This window comes from Aspergillus steynii (assembly GCF_002849105.1).
Source record: "Aspergillus steynii IBT 23096 chromosome Unknown P170scaffold_2, whole genome shotgun sequence".
Taxonomy (NCBI): domain Eukaryota; kingdom Fungi; phylum Ascomycota; class Eurotiomycetes; order Eurotiales; family Aspergillaceae; genus Aspergillus; species Aspergillus steynii.
This window is the reverse complement of record NW_020194399.1, coordinates 3,929,155-3,949,200: the sequence shown is the minus strand read 5'-3', so window position 1 is coordinate 3,949,200 and position 20,046 is coordinate 3,929,155. Positions and strand designations below refer to the sequence as shown.

Genomic DNA, 20,046 nt, shown 5'->3' with positions numbered 1-20,046 from the left:
CTTGTCTGCGTGCGGCTGAGCCCGTTTTAAGGGTGATTCTAATCCAGCCTCCACCATTCCCCATCCCTGAAGGCTAATTTTGGGGGATTTGGTGGCGGATATCCGGAGCAATTGATTGGTATACACACTTACCTGGCCTGGGCCCAAACAAAACCTGGTCGAGTTGGTACAACAGTGCCAGTACCAGCTGATACCCTCCCCTCTTTTCCCACTTTCCATGACAAACAACTTGAGCTCAATGGCTTTGACTTCATTTGCGCCTTTTTCGGCATGGCTGCTGCTAATGGACGGTATAATGGGCCAGACTACCGCAGTCAACACCTCGATCCAGAGTGATTCGGGATTCATTGGATGGTACTTGGGTCCATCAACTAGTGAGAATACCACTATGTTCAAACCCCGAGGCTCTCAGGAGAACTAAACTGAGCCTGCCTCCTCCAGCCCAAGCATTGATGGATCCGGCTACTTGGACAACATCTGGACGCTATGCACGCGGTTGCTCAGCAAATGACACATGTGCCTACGCGACAAACTGTCAAGATAACCGGATCACCTATGATAATGGTAAAATATGTGCTTGGTGTGTCAGGCTCCTTGAATCCTTGCAAAAGATAGGATGGATTACTGATTCGAACATATTTTTTTCTAGCCCTACATGTCGCACTATGACAATCTTTCAGACCGCGCCATACGAAACACCATCAGCCAGCAATGTCTTCTGTGCCAATTATTGGGTTGCATTCACGATCTTTCGCAAACTGCCAGCAACAACAACCAGCTCAGGTATCAAACCAACCCAGGAGCAACAGCAGTATCCATTTAGTCAGCTAAATTCCTGCCATAGAACCCTCTACAATAACTACCGCCGCGTCGACTTCCTCTACAACACTTCCTTCCGCAACAGCTTCGTCTACGGCGCTCCCAGAGCCAGATGCATCACCAACGGGGTCAAGCAATTCTAACCAAGCCTGGATTGCGGGACCAGTGGTCGGTTCAATTGCAGCTGTCGCCACCATCGCAGCCTTTTATCGGCCAAAATCACCAACAACCCGCTGTACCGATACAAGAGATGGATGCATCGAATGAAAATACTGTATATGAGCTCAGCTCGCATACTAATAAATAGGAGAACCGCTATCATGTGTCATTGGGCATGGGTAAATTGCACCGTCCATTCATTGGCTTAATATTGCATTGAGACAAATACTTGTCCCCACTTTCCAGGAATACAGCATGTGAGCGGGGTGGCATATCGTAGATCGGTGGAGAGGGTTAGGAGGAAATTAATCCATTTTCTACGCAATAGTGAAGGCTAGCAGCGCCAAGGCAAAAGTGCTAAATCCGTTTGTCCTCCGCCGTACTGCAACCACCCTCTCCTCTCTCCTCACCTTCACTCAACCATCGCTCCCTCTCTTATGAAGGGGAATCTCATCATCATACTCCCTGAAGATTGACTGGATTAACAACAGTGAATCAAGTTCAACCGGCATTATGGACACCCATGACGTTTCTCAGGTATCCGAATACCTGGCACACCTGCAGAAGCAAAAACGAACCCTCCAGAATGCTCAGTCTCGCAAGGGCCAGACTCCCAAGCCAACCAAGTCCCGCGACGAAATCATCATGTATTTCATGTTTCGCCGGATGATGGCCAGCAACAGACCTGTTTACCAGCACGCCCTTAAATCCTCTTTTGTGCCCCCCGCCTACCCCCCTTCCACTGCTGCGTTGGGTAACCTGAAGAAGATAATGATCAAAAATCTTACTCTTGAGACTCATCATCGTGGATCGTACATTCTGCTCAGAGCGGTCACCCCGACGGATATAATGACTGCGATCATGGCCGTGGCAGAAGATGAGAGAGGGGACGCTCTCAGGTTGCAGCTGTATAACCAGGAGAAGGATCTTGCTACTGATGGCCGGCTTGTTGAAGGAACAATTATGATCGTCAAGGAGCCTTATTTGAAGCTGATGGCTGATGGGGACTACGGACTGCGAGTTGACCATCTCTCCGACATCAGGCTTGTCCCAGACCATGACCCGCTGGTACCGGCTTCATGGAGACGTCGGCCGGAGCATGATGCCTCTGCCCATTCCTGGAAGACAGAAGGAAACGAGTTCTTCAACCAGGCTAAGTATCACCTCGCTATTGACTGGTAACTATGCGTGAAATCGAATATTTAGAGAAGACATTCTGACCACGATTCAGCTACTCCAAGGCTCTAGATTCTTCCCCAACCTCCGAGGAAACCCTTGCGATCAGACTCAATCGTGCTCTTACTTGCCTCAAAACCCACCAATTCGACGCGGCCCTCCATGACCTCGACCTCATCTTGACAACCCACGAATCCTCTGAAAAAGCCCTATTTCGCAAATCCCAGGCCCTCTACCACCTCCAAAAATTTCAAGATTCCTCTGAAGTTCACAAAGTGCTCAGCAAGAAGTACACGGACAACATGGCCGCTAAGAGCGAGTTCGATCGTGCCACTGCACGACTTATCGAGGAACAGAGTGGCCAATATCCATTCAAAAGACTACAGCTAGAGGCAAAGAAACGCCACCCTCCCCATCTGGATCGTGCGACCTACATCGGTCCTGTCTCAGTGAGGCCTACTGAGTCCCGCGGACGGGAATTATTCACGACAGAGGCGGTCCAGGCCGGTGATCTACTCTTCTGTGAAAAAGCCCTTGCGCATGCCTTTCATGACGACGCTGGCGAATGGACTAGTGTTTCGCTCTTGATGAACTCCGAAACAGAGACTATGACAATGGGTACCCAAGCAGACCTCATCGGCCTCATCGCGCAAAAGCTGTACAAGAGCCCATCATTAATGTCGGCCTTCACTGATCTGTACCACGGTTCCTATACCCCGGTGGGCATCTCAGAAGTAGACGGCACACCCGTCGTTGACACGTAAATACTTCCCCCCAAGCAAGCAATATGAACCAGACTAACACCACCCAGCTTCCTTATCGAGCGAATAATGTCACTGAATTGTTTCGGCTGCCCACTCTCCTCGCGTGCATTCCACATCCACACCATGAAAGACGAAGCACAACGTCTCGAAAGTCCCAGCAACCAATTTCATTCCTGCGGCGTCTGGACTCTAGCATCTTACATCAACCACTCCTGCTACAGCAACGCTCGCCGTGCCTTCATCGGCGATATGATGGTGGTTCGCGCCACACAGGATCTCCCTGCAAACACGGAGCTCACGTTCTGGTACAAAGTGCCCTGGGACATTGGCTCCCCAGAAGAAGAGCAACTGGACCTGCACCACTGGGGGTTCAAATGCCGATGCGCAATCTGCCAGGATCTCCAAGACACAAGGACCAGTGATTTGAGGACACGGAAACAACTGACGGCTAGCTTGGTGAAAGCCTTCCAGTCCCTGCCCCGATCCCAGTCCCGCCAGCGAAACGCAGCAATCGCTCAAATCAAAGACATCGTTTCCGCGCTCGAGGAGACATACCGCCGGCCATGCTCTGAGATTCCCCGTCTCGGCATCTGGAAAGCATATCTGTCTCTGGCGATGGTGCACGCCACGAGCAACCAGCCGCGGAAAGCTGTGGAGTTCGCGCTCAGAACGCTGGAGTCGCTGGGCTACGTGATTGAAGGCGGACAGCTTCCACCTGCGTCCGGCGCAACGCTGTCTGTCAGGAAATGGGGGTTGGTGATGGATGATCTTGTGGGGTGTTGGATGATTCTTTGCAGCGTGTATCGCGATGTAGCACCCGAGCTTGTCGATCGAGCGGAAGAGTACGCCAAGATAACATATAGGATGTGTGTTGGAGAGGATGAGACGTTTGGTGATACCTACAGTCGGTGCTCGGAGCGGGTAGATGGGCTTATTGTTGGCGCGAAATAAGTCGATGTATTTCGGATTTTGGTATATTTTGTATGTACTTCGCTCGCTGGACGGTACCTTCAAGAAGGGATCTGCATAAACCATGTCCTAGTTCTAACTCATTGAGGGAAGAGAGATGAAAGTGCTGTTGCTGCTAACATCGCGTTTTCGTCTGATCTATATGTATGTGTTGTTTGGTTCCGTATTATCACGATTCGAACGGAGAAAAAGAAAACACAGGGGAACTGAATCCATTCGAAAAAAGAAAAAGAGAAAAAAGCCATTCCACGTAAATGCGTCCCAAAGTTCCCAGAATCCGGTCCTCGGCATCCGTATCCCATCCCAATGAAGTAAAAAAGCAGAGCAAAAAACATTAACAGAAGGGGAAATCATCTTTTATACAGAATAAAAAAAAAAACATCAAATCAATGACCAAATTCAAGCACGGCAGAATGTACAGAGTGCGAGAGGGGTTGAATGTAAAAAGATATAATGAACGGCGAGAAGACCTCTCGGGGGTCAAGGTTCATTATCTTCATTTCATTTCCATTTTCATTTTCATAATTTCGAAGTGTCGTAGGGGTGTGTCGTATTATTCGTGTGCCATTCGTGTCCGTTGCGTCCAAAAAGGTGTCATGCGTAAGTAGAAAAAAGGGGAAACGTCAAAAGGAAATATAAATAGAGTGAGTTGTTTCGCAGTGGCGCGGACTACTCTTCATCCGTCAATTGCCGTATCAGCTTGATGCTGAGAATCATGACCAGCAAGCCGATGGTGACCACGACCATGAGACCGAATCCGAACCAACCCAGAACCATGGCAGACGTGCCCACACCGCTCTTCACACTGCCGTTGCCCATATCTTGGGCGATCGTACTGGCGGCTACGGATGCCGTATGCTGCCATAGCACCGAAACAAGGACGAAAACGGACGCGATGAAGATTAGGGCAAGGGCAGCCTGGGAGACGGGTCGTGAAGGGAACGGTTTCACCTCGCGCTCGGAACCGGTGGCGTCGGTTTCCTCGTGCCATCCGGGGAAAGTGGCGAGAAGGATGAAGCAGAAAAAGGCGAGGATAACGGCGATGATCCTACCAGGGTTAGTGAACAAATTAGACCAAACAGACGGTATGCACGTACAATAGATACGGAAAGACCACAGCATCTTTAAAAGTCGAAGCCACCCAGATCAGATTCAATGGGTCCTGGTCGACGGTGACGATCTCTGCCAGTGCGGTGGCATTGGAGTTGCAAATGTAAGACCCGCTGTCCGGCGATACGCAGATTCCAAAGTAGCCCACGCGGACTTCCATCTCGGCTCCTCCCACGATATTCGCCGTCGCCGTCACCACACCGGGATCAACTTGCGCGAGGTTGAAAACTGGATCGTAGCGCGTGTAGTACATCGAGATCAAGAAGATGTCGGGGATTTGCGGAGAGGATGACGAGCAACCCGCCAATAGTAGAGCTGAATTCGTTAGTTGCATTCCCCGGTACGGGCCTCGAAGGGTAAACTCACAGAGAAGAATGATAGCGACAGCAATGATAATCATCAGCACATGGTGGTAACCGATCATCGGTATGAACCCTAGATGCAACCATTAGCACATGAGCCAGCATTCTTTGGTATCCAAGGCGAACGTACGGGCAAACCCGGATCCAAAGCGAAATGCCATGGTGGATGATCAGGCCTCTTTTCGCTCCTGTCTGCGCACGTTATGACTCGCTTCTCGGGCCCCCGAGAAGGAGTGTTCGAGATTCACTGGATAGCGCACGATCCTGGGCGATTCCAATGCCAATGCGATCTGGATGAAGCAGTCCCTTCAAAGATGTAGATTCTCGTGATTCTTAATTGTCGATATAGGGATCGGAGAGTGATGCAGCGAAGGAATGCTGGATAGTTGGGCGGTAACGTCGGTGTGGAATGTGGAACGAGTGCCGTCAATGGAGGTCCAAAGAATGCAGGCCTCCTTCTCGACCAAACCTGGGCCAATACAATGTTCCGTCAGAGACAATCAAGTCGTGAACTCGTGATGCCTGTGTTCCGAGATGCGGAGGGGTACGATAGGTGCCGAAAACAGGCAAGGTAAGGAATGGGAGTGGGAAGGGGAGGAGAGATAGAGGAGGGAAAGGGGAGAGGGGGAAGGGAGCACGTAGCTAGACAGATCTTTCACCACTGAAACCAGGCCGAAATGCGTTGACACGGGCGAGAATGAGGACGGTGACGATATTCGGGTGGCTGGGAATGTCTATAGAAGCCTAAAAGCGAGAGGCTGGGCCAAGGCCGTTTTGTTTACGCCGCCCGTTCCCCGGTAACCGCCCCTCACCGCCTGCCGCTCCCAGGAAGCTGCTAATCCCGATCGGGGCCAATATGCCCCACCGATGGCGCTAGGGCGCTTCGGGATTGGTCCAGGCCCCATTTTGGGTTGGCCCCGCCGCTTATCACGTTTATCGGCACGGGATCTCCCCAGCCTCTTGATTTCCTCTTCTCTAGGGTATGCAAATCTTCAGATGCCATTAACTATACCTCAAAAACACCAGGTTGCCCATGCCAGATGGTTTATGAATCGCCCAATAGCCTAAAACAGAAAAAATAAAATGATACAGCTGCGCCAATGCATCTAATACGGTGCCGATGACATTTATACAATCTCCGTGGTCGATAGTAGTTCATCAAGCTGAGAAGGAAAATCGCTGAAGGTTCAGGGGAGCAGGTTTGGGCCGATCGTCGACCTCTGCTTCCTCGGCTTCTTCTTCGCTGTCTGGGACAATCATATCCTCACTGCCCTGTGGAGTAAGGCCAGGGGTCCGGGATGCCACGTCACTCTCCATAGCACTGGACGTTCGCCCAAGGCTAGGAGCACTTGGTTTGGCAACCGAAGGAGAGATAGCATTCATGGATTGAGACCTGGCAAGGGCGGTCTGACCCAAACGCTGTAGTGGCGTCAGACATTGACGTCGGGGTGAAGTGGTGCCACCGGTTCCATTTCGGAGCCCACCCGGTGCTGTTCGTCCTGCAGAAGGCCTCCGAAGGTCCTGAGAGCTACTCCCATTGTTGATATTTGAGTTGGGACTGGCACTGGGTTGAAAATTATACCTGGAGAGCAAAGACGAATTTTGTCTCGAAACGTGATAGTCTAGAACTTGGTGAAACATCTCTGCATTCAATTCCACGCTCACGGACTTGTCGGGGGAATGAGATGCGGTTGATTTAGTCCGCATTTGCGCAACGTCACCACCCTCTTTTTTAGAGGTTCGCGGGCGTTCAGGGGCCTTTGTAGGGGCTTGTGTAGGTTTGGACTCGTTGGCGGTCTTGAGCACATCACTGGCACCGTTGGGATCACCCTTTGGTTCATTGGAAGCTCGTGCTGGTTCGGAAAGCTGGGTCATGATATCTTCCGCAATGTCATCAGAAAAGACATCTAGATTCGATTTGCGGGCCTTTTTGCTTCGGGTCGCCTTAAGTCCACTTGGACTTGTATCCTGTTGCCCAGAAGCGAAAAACCGGCTGCGACAATCAGAACGGCCGGATGGAGTGGCCTCGTCCGCCTCGGAACACAACCGTTGTCGTTTGACGGGTTGTAAATTGGACACTCGTGAGGTATGGGCCAAGAAAGAGTTACGTTCCACACTCCTCACCAATGGACTAGAGGACTGCCGCAATAGAGAGGGTGCCGGCCTCACGTTGTCTGGTCTTGGGGCCACAGGAGTGCCCACCCAAGAATTGTTCGCATGACGCTCTAACAATCTTTGCTGGCTTGGCGACGGCGTGAGACTATTTGGGTCCAACTCTGCCAAAGGACGCCGCTTTGGGCTAAAGAATGAGTTGATTGGCTTCTTTGGCTTCAACTCTGCTGAAGAACCGAGCGTCTGTCGGCGAGTCAGGCTGCTGGCGAGATGTTTCACTGCCAAGGGCTTTACCACGAGCGGCTCCTTGGTAGTTGGGTCCAAATCACCATAAGCAACACCCACGGCCGTGTCTGGTTCAACATCGCCCCCAATGAACGTAAGTTCTTCGAGTTTGACATCGCCTTCCGGCGGAGTCAGGGTCACCAGCTTTCTAGCTTTCGGACAAAACACCCTCTGGTAAAGGAACGTAAGCTCAGCCTGCTTGAAGTTCTGAAGATAGTCCGCAGGAACCTGAAACTGGCCCTCGAACTGAAGCATGCGCAATGCTCTCTCGACACTCTTGTATTTTCGAATGCTCCGATAGGCCGTCTTGAGCCCCATGCGTGCGATGTTGGGCAAATAATCGCAGCCGCTCAGAATGCACATGTGCCGAAAGTCGGCGTCCGTCCACCCTATCAGACTCACTTCCCGACAAGCCGTAAAGTCCGCCCGGTTGATCTCAATGCAATCACCATGTTGATCGAGCTTTGACAGCAGCCTCTTCGCTCCGAACACGAGTAAGTCCGAGTCCTCTGATATAATGCCATCGATGATGCCCTGCCGCTCCAAATAAACCAGTTGTGCGTCTGCCTCATATGGCGCCACCACGTATTGAACCTTCATCTTCTTCAATTCCTCGATCAATTGACGGGCCATCAGAGGCGTCACGTCGACAGCTTTCTGCAGTTCCTGGTAAGCTTCAGCAGTTCTCCCTTTCCGCTGGAGCTCCAGCCCTAAGGCTTTGCTGTCCTGGCGTTTTTTATGACGATCGATTTCAGTCCCAGATTTACTGGGCAAATCATCTCCATCGAAGATAAGGTAGGGCGTGACCCCGAAGTAAAGAAGCATTCGGACTCGGTTAAGGACGAAATCTATGTGCCTAAGTCAAAGTTAGCAATATACCTCGTTGCTTCTACCGTCTAGACACACTTTGTCGTTGGCCTGTCGAGAACCAGGTCGACAGAACAAGCAATCGTGCCCCGATGGAGCCATCCGTAGGCATCAACCCCCAGGGTTTGCCCACTGAACTTCTTCAGATGACATGGCTTCTGGATGGACTTGAGAAGACCATGAAGCCCTAAAATTGTGAGTCAATTATTTGCACAACCATGCGAGCAAGGAGATGTTAGGTATTTTACCTTTAATGCCCATCGTGGACACTGATGGAGGACAGGAGAGTCCTCGTGATTCTTTACCTGCACGGCCTAAACGGGCAACAGACGTGACCGTTTGGCGGTTAGGCGTCGAGAACCGGTAAAAGCACCAGGGTCATCGGAGCGATGCTGAGAGAAAGAGGCAACGAGGTCCAATTTGCCAAGAAACCCTGTCGAGCCCCCCAAATGACGATGGCCAGGACAACGAGATTGGAATGTTTGACTTCGACCCTCCGACGCGCAAAAGGGACGCGATGCATAGGGCCGCGCCATGATTGGCTGCTCATAGGCGGTATGGAAACGCGGTCTCACCGCCTCATATTCTGCCCCACAAAAAAAAGTAGAGACGAAAAGGTTATCAGCAGGCAGGTTCTTTTGTTGCGCGATTGTCCCACCTGGCCATATTGGAAGTCCCCAAACGAGGCAGCTCAAGCACACACCATGCCGAAGACACTGCAAAAAGTCCACAAACATATCTCCAAGAAGCGCGGGGTCGTCGAGGCGCTTCATGAGAACAGCCGAGATGCAAAGAGATTGCGCCGAGCCAATGCGAGAGATGACCGAGTCGCTCGAGTCCATGCCAATCTGTCGCGGGGAAGACTGACATATGGTAAGCTCTGCATATTTTATGCCCGATCTCGGGATTTGCTGACGTCTTGCCTCTAGTGGAGCGGATTGCCTATTTCCAAGATAATATCCCCGAAGACAGTGGGCCGTTTTCCGACAAGGACATGATCGATGTGGCCGCAAGGTTTGTGGGAAACCCACCGATCATCTGAGTAAATACTAATATCTACGCTCTCAGATATATCAACCGCAGCGTCCCCGAAATCGAACAGCTACAAAGTGAGCGCCGGAAAGGTCGACCGCCCACCAAGCGCGAAGAAGCTCTGCTGCAAAGAACGGATGTGGAAAGCAAGGAATTCAAGACGGGATTTTGGATGCCAGATATCAGCGAGCGCGAAGTGATTCAAAAGCTTGCGTCGTGGAATGGCGAATGGTCTGGCCTGAGTACGATGAAATTTATTCGTCTCACCAAGGATGGAGACAAGCAGTCGTCAGCCTTTCCGCCGAAAGGAATGTCTTGAACCTGTTTCTTCTTTTCTCGATATTTTTCATTTCCCCTGTTTCTCTGTGTTTCTTTAGAAAGAAAAGTCGGCGTGTGTTATGACATTTGCTTTCAATTACGGGACAATGGCATTCATGAATGTATATACCTTATCACTCGTGGCCTCCTGAGGCACAAATATCTAGAAATACCATGACAGGAGTCGAATTCTCTGCCAGTCTGTACATGTACGAGTAGTGACCATGCCATCGACATATGAGAAAATGCTCAGGCCAGAGCTTGGCGCACAGGAGCTCCGAGTCTTGGCGCCGGACCCAAGTAGCGGCAGCGGTAACATCATCAGTTCCAAACTTTCCATCCGTCAACATCGTCTTCTTCCACGACTCCATCCCATCGTCAATCCATCCACCCCATCCTCAAAATGTTCTCTCTTCGCGCCCTTGCCCGCTCTGTGCCTCGCACTGTTTCGCGATCCATCGCTACCTCCTCTCGCTCCGCCCTCTACCGACCTGTGTCGGCCGTCCCCAAAAACACTTTTCTGCAGTCCTCGTTGAAGCAGGCCACGAGGTCCTCTTACGCCGCTTTCTCCTCCCAAGCGTTCAGACAGTCTGCCGCCGATGGTATGGTAACTTTTTTCGCACGCGATGGTTGTTTGCCTCGCCGTGTTCCCGCATTTTCTGTAATTCGACGCTCGTCTTGGTGACAAGAATTGAGATGAATTCCTGCATACACAGTACTAAGAATATCTTCCTTTCATAGGTGATGTCGAACTTGCTGCCAAGCTTGAAGATGAGCTGAAGCACGAGAAGGCTTCCGGTCTTGCGGACTTGGAATCGTCCGTTCAGAACATCCAGTATGTTCTTCAGAACAACTCGTGGGAGGTATGTCTATCTATGGCGACTAGGTCATCACGAAAGTACAAAGGCTAATCATCTCAATCTAGGTCAAGGATGTTCCCGGAGAGCAGGAGGTTGTTCTGACGAAGAAGCTCGGCAATGAGGAGTAAGTATAGATTTTTCACTTGACCTCTGTTCCCCATTTGCCAGCTGCGGTGTATCCTTTCTTTCTTACTTTGTTCCACGACTAACTATGTTACCTCAATAGGATTCGACTTACCTTTACTGTTGCCGATCTCCAGAACCTTAGCGAGCAGGAGGACTTCGATGATGCCGCTCTGGGCGATGAGATGGACTTCCAGTCCGGCCACCAGCCCGCCAACCAGGCTGGCTCCGGAAATGTGTCTCAGCACCCTGAAGACAGCATTGCTCCCGCCGATCGCGATGCCGAAAATCTAGAGCCTAGCTTCCCTGCTCGCGTTAACGTCACCGTCGAGAAGCCCAGCAACGGCGCTCTCCTGATTCAGACCGTTGTCCAGGATGGCCTCTTCCAGATCGAGGAAGTGTCGTACTTCTCCAAGCCTGACCTGGCTTATGCCCAGACTGCCGAGAAGGATTGGGCGAGACAGAGCTTGTATGCCGGCCCTCCTTTCGAGAACCTGGACGAGGACTTGCAAACTTTCCTGGAGCGTTACCTTGAAGAGCGCGGCGTCAATGCCGAGCTTGCGAACATGATCCCCGATTACATCCAGGTCAAGGAGCAGAAGGAATATGTTCGCTGGCTGGAGAGTGAGTCATCCTTTTCAATGTCATCTATCATGCAGCTTTTCTCTAACGAACCCTCGCAGATGTCAAGAACTTTGTCTCCGCCTAAATGGAAAGACCCTGGAATCTTAGAAGAATCGCAACATGTTCGATAATCTCATCTCCGAGGTTTGGTTCCAACTCGACTTGGAGCTTTTTAAAATATTGTATTAATTCTGTTTGTTGCATTAGCTCGTTGACGTCATGTCATTTCGAAGAGCTCAAGTCCTGCTCATGAAGTTGCAGTTGGCTGCTTTGGAAGCAGCGTGCACGTGTACTATTATAGAAACGAATTGAGGAAATGTCTGTAATTACCATATTATGTCTCCTATCTCCAGATTATTCAATTGCGGGAAACATGCATACAGATTAGTAGACTATGAGGCTGAATTTTAAATCATCTGGTCAATTGATTTGCGGCCTTGAACTGATATTCAAGTGTAAAATCGAACCTATATGCACAGCACAAACGCCTGAAACCCAACACGGCGTGACAGAAAAAGAATAACTCCCAACCCGCTTGAAATAAGCCCAAAATGATCGTCAAGAATACGGTATCATACACCCTTTCGGATGAATAAGGTGCAAATAGAAAGCAGGGACTCTAAAATTCCATGCCTTCAGACTTGACCTCTACCTTCTCTTCGTTGCGTTCCCTTTTACCAGTTCGTTCCTCATTGTTAAGCCCGGCAATAAACGAGCGGAAATAGTCGATGTACGGCTTGAGGCTCGTTTTCTCGTAGTCCTGCAATTTCCGGCTGCCCCTGGCATCCGATCCATTTGGCACGCTTCCTTCAGCGTCTGCGGTATCGGCACCTCCATTGTTATTGGGGTTTTCTGCATCCCAAGCATCAATTTCCGCAAGCAACTCCGTAACAGTCGGAACCGAGAGAGGATCAAATTCTTCCGCCTTTCGAGCGTCGATGGGAACACAAATACGACCAGTACCAGGGTGAATGACGAAGGGACTCTTCAGCAAGTGAATCATTTTCTTGCTGACTTCGGAATCAAGTCGTGGATAGGTGTATTCTAGCACAACGTCTTGCTTGGCATCTCGGAGGGCGGTGGGTTTGAGGGTACTGCTCTTTCCGGTCTTGGCGAGGGCATCGATGTCGGCCCATTTGCTGGTGCTGGAGCGATCCGGGGACGATTCCCATTTCTTGCGCAGGGCGTCATTCAACGACTTGTCGGGAAGTAGGGAAAGAAGTCGCTGGGCTTGCTCGGAGCCAGCGAATGTGTCCTGATCGACCAGTGTAGTCTGAGCGAAATAGGGTTTCAAAATCTCCAAGCTCCGAGCCATATGGGGATGTAGAGGCCGTCTTAGATTGACACGTTTTCCGCTTTGAGCGCCTCCCCGTATAAGATCTAGGTAACCTGCAATGGCCCTTCGTCGGTCATCAGGAAGATTCCGGGCACGGGGATCGCAAACCCAAGCGTGGGCACCACGACGACCGGAATACACCCAGAGAATGTGTTGGAACCCAAAATCCTCGCGTAACGCCGTGTCGACAACTTTCATCGCCATCGTCACAAAGGCCCAGCATTTGCCGCAGATATTCGCCTTCACGCAGCAAGAACGGATGTCATCATAATCTGTCAAATCGATATCGAACACCAACTCCTTCGAGATGGGTTTCATCTGGCCGCCTCGTAGCGTTTTCCGATCACGCGGGTTTGTGTTGTACACCGGACCAATTTCGAAACGGGAAGGGTTCATCTTCAAGATATCTTTCCGAAAACTGCGAAAGTTATCAGTCAGGAATTGGCTCTTGTGAATGCTCGACTATTTTACGCACAGGTCTGCGGTTGCATAGGACTGGTATCGGAGGTAGGCATCGTTCTGGAGTGTCAAGGCAAATTCACGATTTCCAAAGTCCGGAGAAGGAAGGATCCCATGGTTGAGCCATTGGAAGAGGTAGCGGAATGGGAAGAGCCGCTGATAGAAAGCAAGCATGGTGTCGGTATCTACTTTGGCTGGTGGAGGCGCCGACGGTCTAAAGGTGTCAGCATTGGTATATCCCATGCGGTTCTAGCTTCTGGGATGGGCCACGACTTACTCGACCGCCGGGGTCTTCGTGTCTGGCGCACTCGAAGCTGGAAATTCATCATCATCGTCGTCGTCGTCAAATAGGTGTTGCGCAAGAGTTTCTTCTGTCGTTTCATTTTGCGGGTTATCGGTGTTGTCTTCGGCGTCATTCGGAGTCTCGCCCACTGGAGGGGCATCTGGCAGTGTTCCCTCGTCATTGTTTTGAGCCGGGGTTGTTCCCGGAGATACCGAGTGAGGCATTCTGGAGGATATGAATGGATTGCAGCGTGCAGTGGGATGTTTGGCCTCTCCTCCCAGTGGTCTGTATGTCTTCTCCTTGCTCGCCAAGCCCATTAACGCGCCGCCCGGACGCGTGACGACGCGCCACCTGCTGCCCTAAGCCCTAAGACGAGTCAGGTGACACGACATGATCGAGTCACGTGTATCATAGAGCTTGGGCCACCCGATGGACCGCAAACGGCGATTGGCCCCACTCGGGCTGCATCTTCTACAACGTCGACATCGACATCGACATCGACACTGCTCACTACTACCCTTCTATGGGTGGTGCCATTCCCTGCAATGGTTGGCTCTTTAACCCCACCCCGCATTCTTCAGGGCCTGCTATCTCCAGGTAATTGCCTTTTCCGGCATCCTCATTCACCGTCCTTGCCATGATCTCTCTCCCATGCTTCTTGTATGACGCCTACACTGGTCCTTGAGGTCTTTCGATGGGACCCAATTTGAATGAAACCTCACGCAATTTACTATCCCTATCGAGTGATCTACCGTACTTCATATGTGATCGATTTCTGAATTCGGATCCCAACGTCCCCCGATCACACTCAACGGGTCTTCGTCGCGCTGAGGACCTAGAGAGAAGCGAACACTGCAGCGTTATGTGACCTCCCGTGTTTCTATTTTGGTGTAGCCTTCCATAGCTCCTGAGACTTCTGAATCTATTGGGTACCCAGTCACGCGCTTGCGCCCTACCTATAGTATGCTCAGTACAGTCTCTTTTGGGGACCACTCAGCTGCTTGCTTCCCCTCCAGGCCATGGCCCCAACTTTATCTGCAACGTTACAGGGGCCTTTTACTGCGAAGACCCACATTCCAGTAAAGCTCTTCTTGATCTTGCAGACTGCTAATCTTGCGTAGCGTGCAATTGAAAGGTCTCTGGAGTGGAGATCAATCTACTTTGATCTTCCTGATCCATTGCCCATGCCCATGCCCATGCCCTTAGCATTACGTCTGATACCACGACCAGATATTGCTTAGAGCCCATTAGACTGATTCAATAGGATTTGTGGGTTGTCAATCCTGTGCCCACCTTTCTGGTGCTATTCGAATGCGGACTTGCATCTGCCTTGAATATGCTTAACTTAGCTGTCCAAGGTGAACCAATCCAGTCAATGGTCGTCTCTTGGACGGCCTAGTTAAGGTGGTGACGCCATGGTAGGGAACATTTCTCCCCAGGGCCATTTCCCTTTCCATCATGCTCCGGACTCTCAAAGTTTTAAAGTGGATACTTTCAAGCTTGCACCTGAATGATACCACCGGATGCCACGTCTCTATCTTGATTACCATATCCGAGCCATTGCCTGCTACACTCTCGCTGGTTCTGATCGGATTGGTTCCTTTGCTATCCATGGTTCACTTCAATGCTGCTACGGCTTGCTACAGCTTTGCAAACCAATGGTGGTGACTTTCAGACGTTGAAGATTTTCTTCTCCTCTCGAACCAAACCTCCAAGACTTGTTACCCACGGATACTACAGTTTCATTATCGCTAACACTTGATTGAGTGTACGAAAACGGTAGCGATGATATCTTTTGACAAGTTATAAATACAGCCGTCTTTGCATTGCCAGTTACAACCTCTTCCGCTGTCTTTGTTTTCTCATCACGCCTACTGTGAGCCTGAGAAAAGTCGTTCGCTTTTCATTCACTCGTTTAAACGCCTTTGATTTTGCTACCCCTTCTGTTTCTGGCATCAGGAGTAGATTGATCCGTTCAAGATGGTTCGAGGAACTGTTGCGCTTCTGGCCCTCGCTGGTCCGGCTCTTGCTGGTGTGGCCAAGGATCATGTGTGTACCCTCATTCGAACATGTCCGATCAAGTTACTTTTACTTACATGTTGAAGTCTTCGCCCAAGCTTCCGGGTCCCCATGAACCCCACAAGCATGTTGCCAAGCCCGACAAGGTGTTGACTGCTACTGCGCCTCACATTACTGTCACCAAGACCTCTACTTATGTGACCACCGAGTGCCCTGGTAAGATGATTGCCTAAAACAAGTATTCTTTCCTGTCCGGTCTAACTTGATTTCTAGTGACCTCGTCTGTTGTCACCTCGGGCACCAAGACCCTCACGGTCCCAATCACTCTGACCAACACCGTCACCAAGACCACCACTTGGTCTGACGAGGAGGCTCCCACCGGCAAGAAGCCTGTGGTCCCGACTGGCACTGGACACCCCGTCCCGCCGCCGCCTCACCACACCACTGTCGTGCCTCCCAAGAAGCCAGTCCCGACTGGACACAACAGCACCATTCCCCATCCCACCACTCAGCCTGCTCCTTACCACAACACCACTGCCCCGCCGGGTCCAGTTAAGCCTACGTCCAAGCCTGTTCCTGTTCCTCTTCCTCAGCCCTCTCCCGGCACCCCCGGTACCCCTGGAACCCCCGGTACTCCCGGTACTCCTGGCACTCCTGGCGAGCCTGGCACCCCCGGCACCCCTGGTACTCCCGGAACCCCTGGTACTCCTGGCACTCCGGGCGAGCCTGGCACTCCTGGCACTCCTGGCACCCCCGGTACTCCTGGTACTCCTGGTACTCCTGGCGAGCCTGGCACCCCCGGCACCCCTGGTACTCCCGGAACCCCTGGCGAGCCTGGCACTCCCGGAACCCCTGGTACTCCTGGCACTCCGGGCGAGCCTGGCACCCCCGGTACTCCTGGTACTCCTGGTACTCCTGGCGAGCCTGGCACTCCCGGAACCCCTGGTACTCCTGGCACTCCGGGCGAGCCTGGCACCCCCGGTACTCCTGGTACTCCTGGTACTCCTGGCGAGCCTGGCACTCCCGGAACCCCTGGTACTCCTGGTACTCCTGGCGAGCCTGGCACTCCTGGAACCCCTGGTACTCCTGGCACTCCGGGCGAGCCTGGCACTCCTGGCACTCCTGGCACCCCTGGCACCCCTGGCACCCCTGGTACCCCCGGTACTCCTGGCCAGCCCGAGCAGCCCGAAGAGCCTGAGGAGCCTGAACAGCCTGAGGAGCCTGAACAGCCTGAACAGCCCGAGCAGCCTGAAGAGCCCGAGCAGCCTGAACAGCCCGAGCAGCCTGAGCAACCCCAGAAGCCCGAGGAGCCTGAGCAGCCAACCGGAGTGTCTCCTGCTCAGCCCACTAGCTCGCCCTCTGGACAGCCCTTCACCGGCGCTGCTCAGGCCGTCAAGCCTACCGTCGGCCTCCTGGCTGCTGTCATGGCTGTCATGGTTCTCCTCTAAATCAGTTCTTTCTAACTTGGCTCTCTAGCACCTGCTATCAGGTTGCTAAAAGCCACCACTACACTTGGGTAATGGTATCTCGGAGTTGCTTTTATATGGTCTGTTTTTGGTCTTTTCTTTTTTCTTTTCCTGACGCCGGAACTAAGGCCCGTTGCTACATATATGGGTTAAAAAGTTGTCAATTGTCTTGTCAGATTTGTACGGTAATAATAAATAATCTATAATGGATAATCAAGGGGTATTTTGCATCTACTCCGGTTCCCACTGCCTGCAGAAAGACGAGTGAGTGACTGGTAAATGGAAGACAGTGGCCAAGTAAACGACCTGCCACGTGATTGTCGCCGTGTGACTGCCTCGCCGCGAGGAACCTTGCTTCCTACAAAACAGCCGTCCAGGCAATCAACAGTCTCAAAGCATCATCAAAACGTCATATAAGTTCTACCTTGGTATCTTCAAAAACGCTCTGCCAACCCCAACTATCACACAAACTCCGAGTTATCCCTCAATCCCCTATTGCTCGTTGAACAGCACGTAGCGGTAGCGTGCCTTGCCCTCGTGCATATCCACAATTACCCTGTTGGCGTCCTTCATGGGGACTTCCTCAATCCAAGGTTTGATACCCTTCCGTCCGACCAGCTCGAACATCTCGCGAATCTCGTCGGGGCTTCCCACCAGAGAGCTTTCAACCTTCAGGCGACGGATGAGGTTAGACACCGGCGCGTTGAGCGCTCCGTCTTCGGGCAGTCCAACCTGGACCAGGCTGCCGTTGGTGTGGAGAAGTCCCAAGTACTCCGCTATGGGCATCTGCTCCCACGTCAGCAACTCCCGGGGCGTTGACTTTGACGTTCTGAGACTCACCTTGGTAGAAGACACTGTGCACACAATGAGGTCCAGGGAACGGGCGTATTTCGTGGCCCAATCGGGATCGTCATCGGTGGCAATATAAATATCGGCACCCATTTTGATGGCGTCCTCGCTCTTGCCGGACTTGCGTGAGATGGCGACAACCTTATCGGCACCCATAGCCTTGGCCAAAAGGACACCGAAATGACCCAGTCCACCAACACCGATGATGCCAACCCGCTTTCCGGGGCCGCAGTTGTTGTGCTTCAGGGGGCTGTAGAGAGTGACACCACCGCACAGCATCGGCGCAGCCTCCGCTGGGGGAATACTATCGGGGATCTTGACCACAAAATGCGACGGAGTACGGTTGTACAGGGCATATCCACCGTACGATTTACCACCGTTCAGGTGCACATCGTTATAGGTACCGACGAACTTGTGGGAGCAGTATTGTTCCCATCCCATTGCGCACTCGGAACAATCGCCCAGACGTCCCTGGCAAGAATCACTCTGCGCACCAACGCCAACACGGTCACCGACCTTGATTCCACCGACGGCTTTAGAGCCCACTCGCACGGCCGTACCGACAATCTCATGGCCAACGCAGCAGGGGTACAGGGTAGGTTTCTAGCAAGCAACACATTAACTTCAATGGCGGTGTTTGGGACCCGGCTAACTTACCCAGCCGCTGCGGAGCGTGTGCAAGTCTGAACCGCAGACACCGCAGTGAGAGATCTTGATGTCAACATCCGTCTCCTCCCAGGGTTTAGGCTCGAACTCCTGCCAGACCATCTTGCCGTCGGCAGAGCCTTCGTCGAGACCCATCCACCCCTCGAATTTGTAGTCGGTCTGCGCCATAATAACAGTCTGCTTGGATATCAAGTCACAGTGAAGTTCTTGTTTTGTTTTGAATGCTCCAGTTACGGTTTGACTCCAAAATCGGAGACACCAGTTCCATCTTTATACAGGATCATGGCTCAACAGATTTTCTATGCGCGGAATTAAACCGGAACAAGCGGGTCAACAAAACCCATGGTCCCACAGTCTTAAAACCCGAGAATAAGGGAAACAATGTCGTGATTGAGTAATGGATTAGGGGAAAGCTGGATTCTCGCCTCATCCTAGTGGATGGTGGAACCAATGACTCCCCCTCCAAAACCCGACTGGCAGGCCGACACGGAGCAGTCAAACCATCAGACGCAGACGTTGTACCGTCCGTTATCCGAACTCACCGACACGGTACAGAGACCCCGCAAGTGCTCAGTCGTTGTCTCGTTGGATCGAACACATAGATACAAGTCCACACTGAGAAAGAAGCGTCTAGCTTAGCCTCTTATGCTTGGTACCACTGCATATCGCGGCCAAATCCCGGCTTGCCGATACTCGACGCTAGTGCCGACGGCTTCTGCAGGGGAGTTTTCTTCATCCCTGCAAATAAATTGCAATCCACCTGGCGTGGTGGACGTACAACGTCATTCTTGAGTTGGGGGTCAGGCAATTGAAACTGATACTTCTCGCAGTAGCCCTTCATGGGAATTGCGAGCGGCAGTTATTATCTTCTGGAACGGGGGCCATGAGCAGGTATTATGAGCCAGAAAGGAGTCAACCGAGAAATTTCCGGTGTGGAGAAGCGCTTAATCCCGGAAAATCACCTCACGGAGTCCATTCGTTGTTTTTTTGTTTTTATTTATTTTTGTTTTTCTTCGGTGGTGTTGCCCTGCTCTCACGGGCGAGTGTTTCCCGGCCGGGAAGTTCCTAGTTTTTTTCAAGTTTACTTGTCCCTGATCGTACGGAGGTTCGAGGGCGCCACGCCACGGAGCCTGTGGGGTTTGGATTTATATTTTATAGCCTTTGCATTCATTCTGGCTACACCACATCTCGTAGTCACATACTCCATGGAAGTAATAACAAGTCTAGCTTTATAGCCCACGTTAGTCGGGAATTATAGAATGGAAAATCCCCTGCGCGAGGGGAAACAGGATATACAAATAACAGAAAATAGCTGGAGAAAGGGGGAACCGGAAGGGGATCTAACATCATGTCGGCGAACATTGTTTGAAAAGTAGATGATGGGTAAG

The 20,046-nt window shown here is 51.7% G+C and overlaps 10 protein-coding genes across 10 annotated transcripts; 6 read left to right on the top strand and 4 right to left on the bottom strand.

Annotated features, from left to right (window-relative positions):
• The first annotated feature begins 248 nt into the window (after window positions 1-248).
• On the top strand, window positions 249-1,213 carry P170DRAFT_111958 (uncharacterized protein). The gene is made up of 4 exons (XM_024842320.1): window positions 249-374; window positions 442-580; window positions 650-783; window positions 845-1,213. Exons 1-4 carry the CDS (start codon window positions 284-286, stop codon window positions 1,084-1,086), a joined length of 606 nt encoding a protein of 201 aa, XP_024708068.1. The 5' UTR covers window positions 249-283; the 3' UTR covers window positions 1,087-1,213.
• A 278-nt stretch (window positions 1,214-1,491) lies between these two features.
• Window positions 1,492-3,869, top strand: P170DRAFT_472656 (TPR domain protein; the record flags this gene model as incomplete). Its single annotated transcript, XM_024852969.1, has 3 exons — window positions 1,492-2,156; window positions 2,210-2,914; window positions 2,966-3,869. The coding sequence occupies 3 exons, from the start codon at window positions 1,492-1,494 to the stop codon at window positions 3,867-3,869; spliced, it is 2,274 nt and encodes a 757-aa protein (XP_024708067.1).
• A 687-nt stretch (window positions 3,870-4,556) lies between these two features.
• Window positions 4,557-5,520, bottom strand: P170DRAFT_444676 (Fig1 domain-containing protein; the record flags this gene model as incomplete). The annotated part of the gene is made up of 4 exons (XM_024850647.1): window positions 4,557-4,935; window positions 4,985-5,312; window positions 5,364-5,432; window positions 5,490-5,520. 4 exons carry the CDS (start codon window positions 5,518-5,520, stop codon window positions 4,557-4,559), a joined length of 807 nt encoding a protein of 268 aa, XP_024708066.1.
• Window positions 5,521-6,352: 832 nt separating this feature from the next.
• Window positions 6,353-9,082, bottom strand: P170DRAFT_507506 (putative exonuclease). Its single transcript, XM_024854494.1, has 3 exons — window positions 8,872-9,082; window positions 8,663-8,810; window positions 6,353-8,612 (listed from the first exon to the last, which is right to left on the bottom strand). The coding sequence occupies exons 1-3, from the start codon at window positions 8,882-8,884 to the stop codon at window positions 6,518-6,520; spliced, it is 2,256 nt and encodes a 751-aa protein (XP_024708065.1). The 5' UTR covers window positions 8,885-9,082; the 3' UTR covers window positions 6,353-6,517.
• A 185-nt stretch (window positions 9,083-9,267) lies between these two features.
• On the top strand, window positions 9,268-10,140 carry P170DRAFT_507505 (translation machinery-associated protein 16). Its single transcript, XM_024854493.1, has 3 exons — window positions 9,268-9,496; window positions 9,553-9,637; window positions 9,692-10,140. The coding sequence occupies exons 1-3, from the start codon at window positions 9,328-9,330 to the stop codon at window positions 9,972-9,974; spliced, it is 537 nt and encodes a 178-aa protein (XP_024708064.1). The 5' UTR covers window positions 9,268-9,327; the 3' UTR covers window positions 9,975-10,140.
• A 175-nt stretch (window positions 10,141-10,315) lies between these two features.
• On the top strand, window positions 10,316-11,993 carry P170DRAFT_434478 (MAM33 family protein). The gene is made up of 5 exons (XM_024848725.1): window positions 10,316-10,575; window positions 10,715-10,836; window positions 10,899-10,957; window positions 11,060-11,580; window positions 11,640-11,993. The coding sequence occupies exons 1-5, from the start codon at window positions 10,377-10,379 to the stop codon at window positions 11,663-11,665; spliced, it is 927 nt and encodes a 308-aa protein (XP_024708063.1). The 5' UTR covers window positions 10,316-10,376; the 3' UTR covers window positions 11,666-11,993.
• Window positions 11,994-11,998: 5 nt separating this feature from the next.
• Window positions 11,999-13,936, bottom strand: P170DRAFT_462629 (DNA primase subunit PRI1). Its single transcript, XM_024852112.1, has 3 exons — window positions 13,653-13,936; window positions 13,392-13,589; window positions 11,999-13,334 (listed from the first exon to the last, which is right to left on the bottom strand). Exons 1-3 carry the CDS (start codon window positions 13,880-13,882, stop codon window positions 12,200-12,202), a joined length of 1,563 nt encoding a protein of 520 aa, XP_024708062.1. The 5' UTR covers window positions 13,883-13,936; the 3' UTR covers window positions 11,999-12,199.
• A 1,702-nt stretch (window positions 13,937-15,638) lies between these two features.
• On the top strand, window positions 15,639-17,253 carry cspA (putative cell surface protein; the record flags this gene model as incomplete). The annotated part of the gene is made up of 3 exons (XM_024852111.1): window positions 15,639-15,707; window positions 15,764-15,893; window positions 15,951-17,253. The coding sequence occupies 3 exons, from the start codon at window positions 15,639-15,641 to the stop codon at window positions 17,123-17,125; spliced, it is 1,374 nt and encodes a 457-aa protein (XP_024708061.1). The 3' UTR covers window positions 17,126-17,253.
• Window positions 17,254-17,635: 382 nt separating this feature from the next.
• Window positions 17,636-18,826, bottom strand: P170DRAFT_444672 (NAD(P)-dependent alcohol dehydrogenase; the record flags this gene model as incomplete). Its single annotated transcript, XM_024850646.1, has 3 exons — window positions 17,636-17,929; window positions 17,984-18,595; window positions 18,650-18,826. The coding sequence occupies 3 exons, from the start codon at window positions 18,824-18,826 to the stop codon at window positions 17,636-17,638; spliced, it is 1,083 nt and encodes a 360-aa protein (XP_024708060.1).
• Window positions 18,827-19,426: 600 nt separating this feature from the next.
• On the top strand, window positions 19,427-20,028 carry P170DRAFT_111785 (uncharacterized protein). The gene has a single exon (XM_024842318.1). The coding sequence runs from the start codon at window positions 19,555-19,557 to the stop codon at window positions 19,891-19,893; it is 339 nt and encodes a 112-aa protein (XP_024708059.1). The 5' UTR covers window positions 19,427-19,554; the 3' UTR covers window positions 19,894-20,028.
• Window positions 20,029-20,046: the final 18 nt, after the last annotated feature.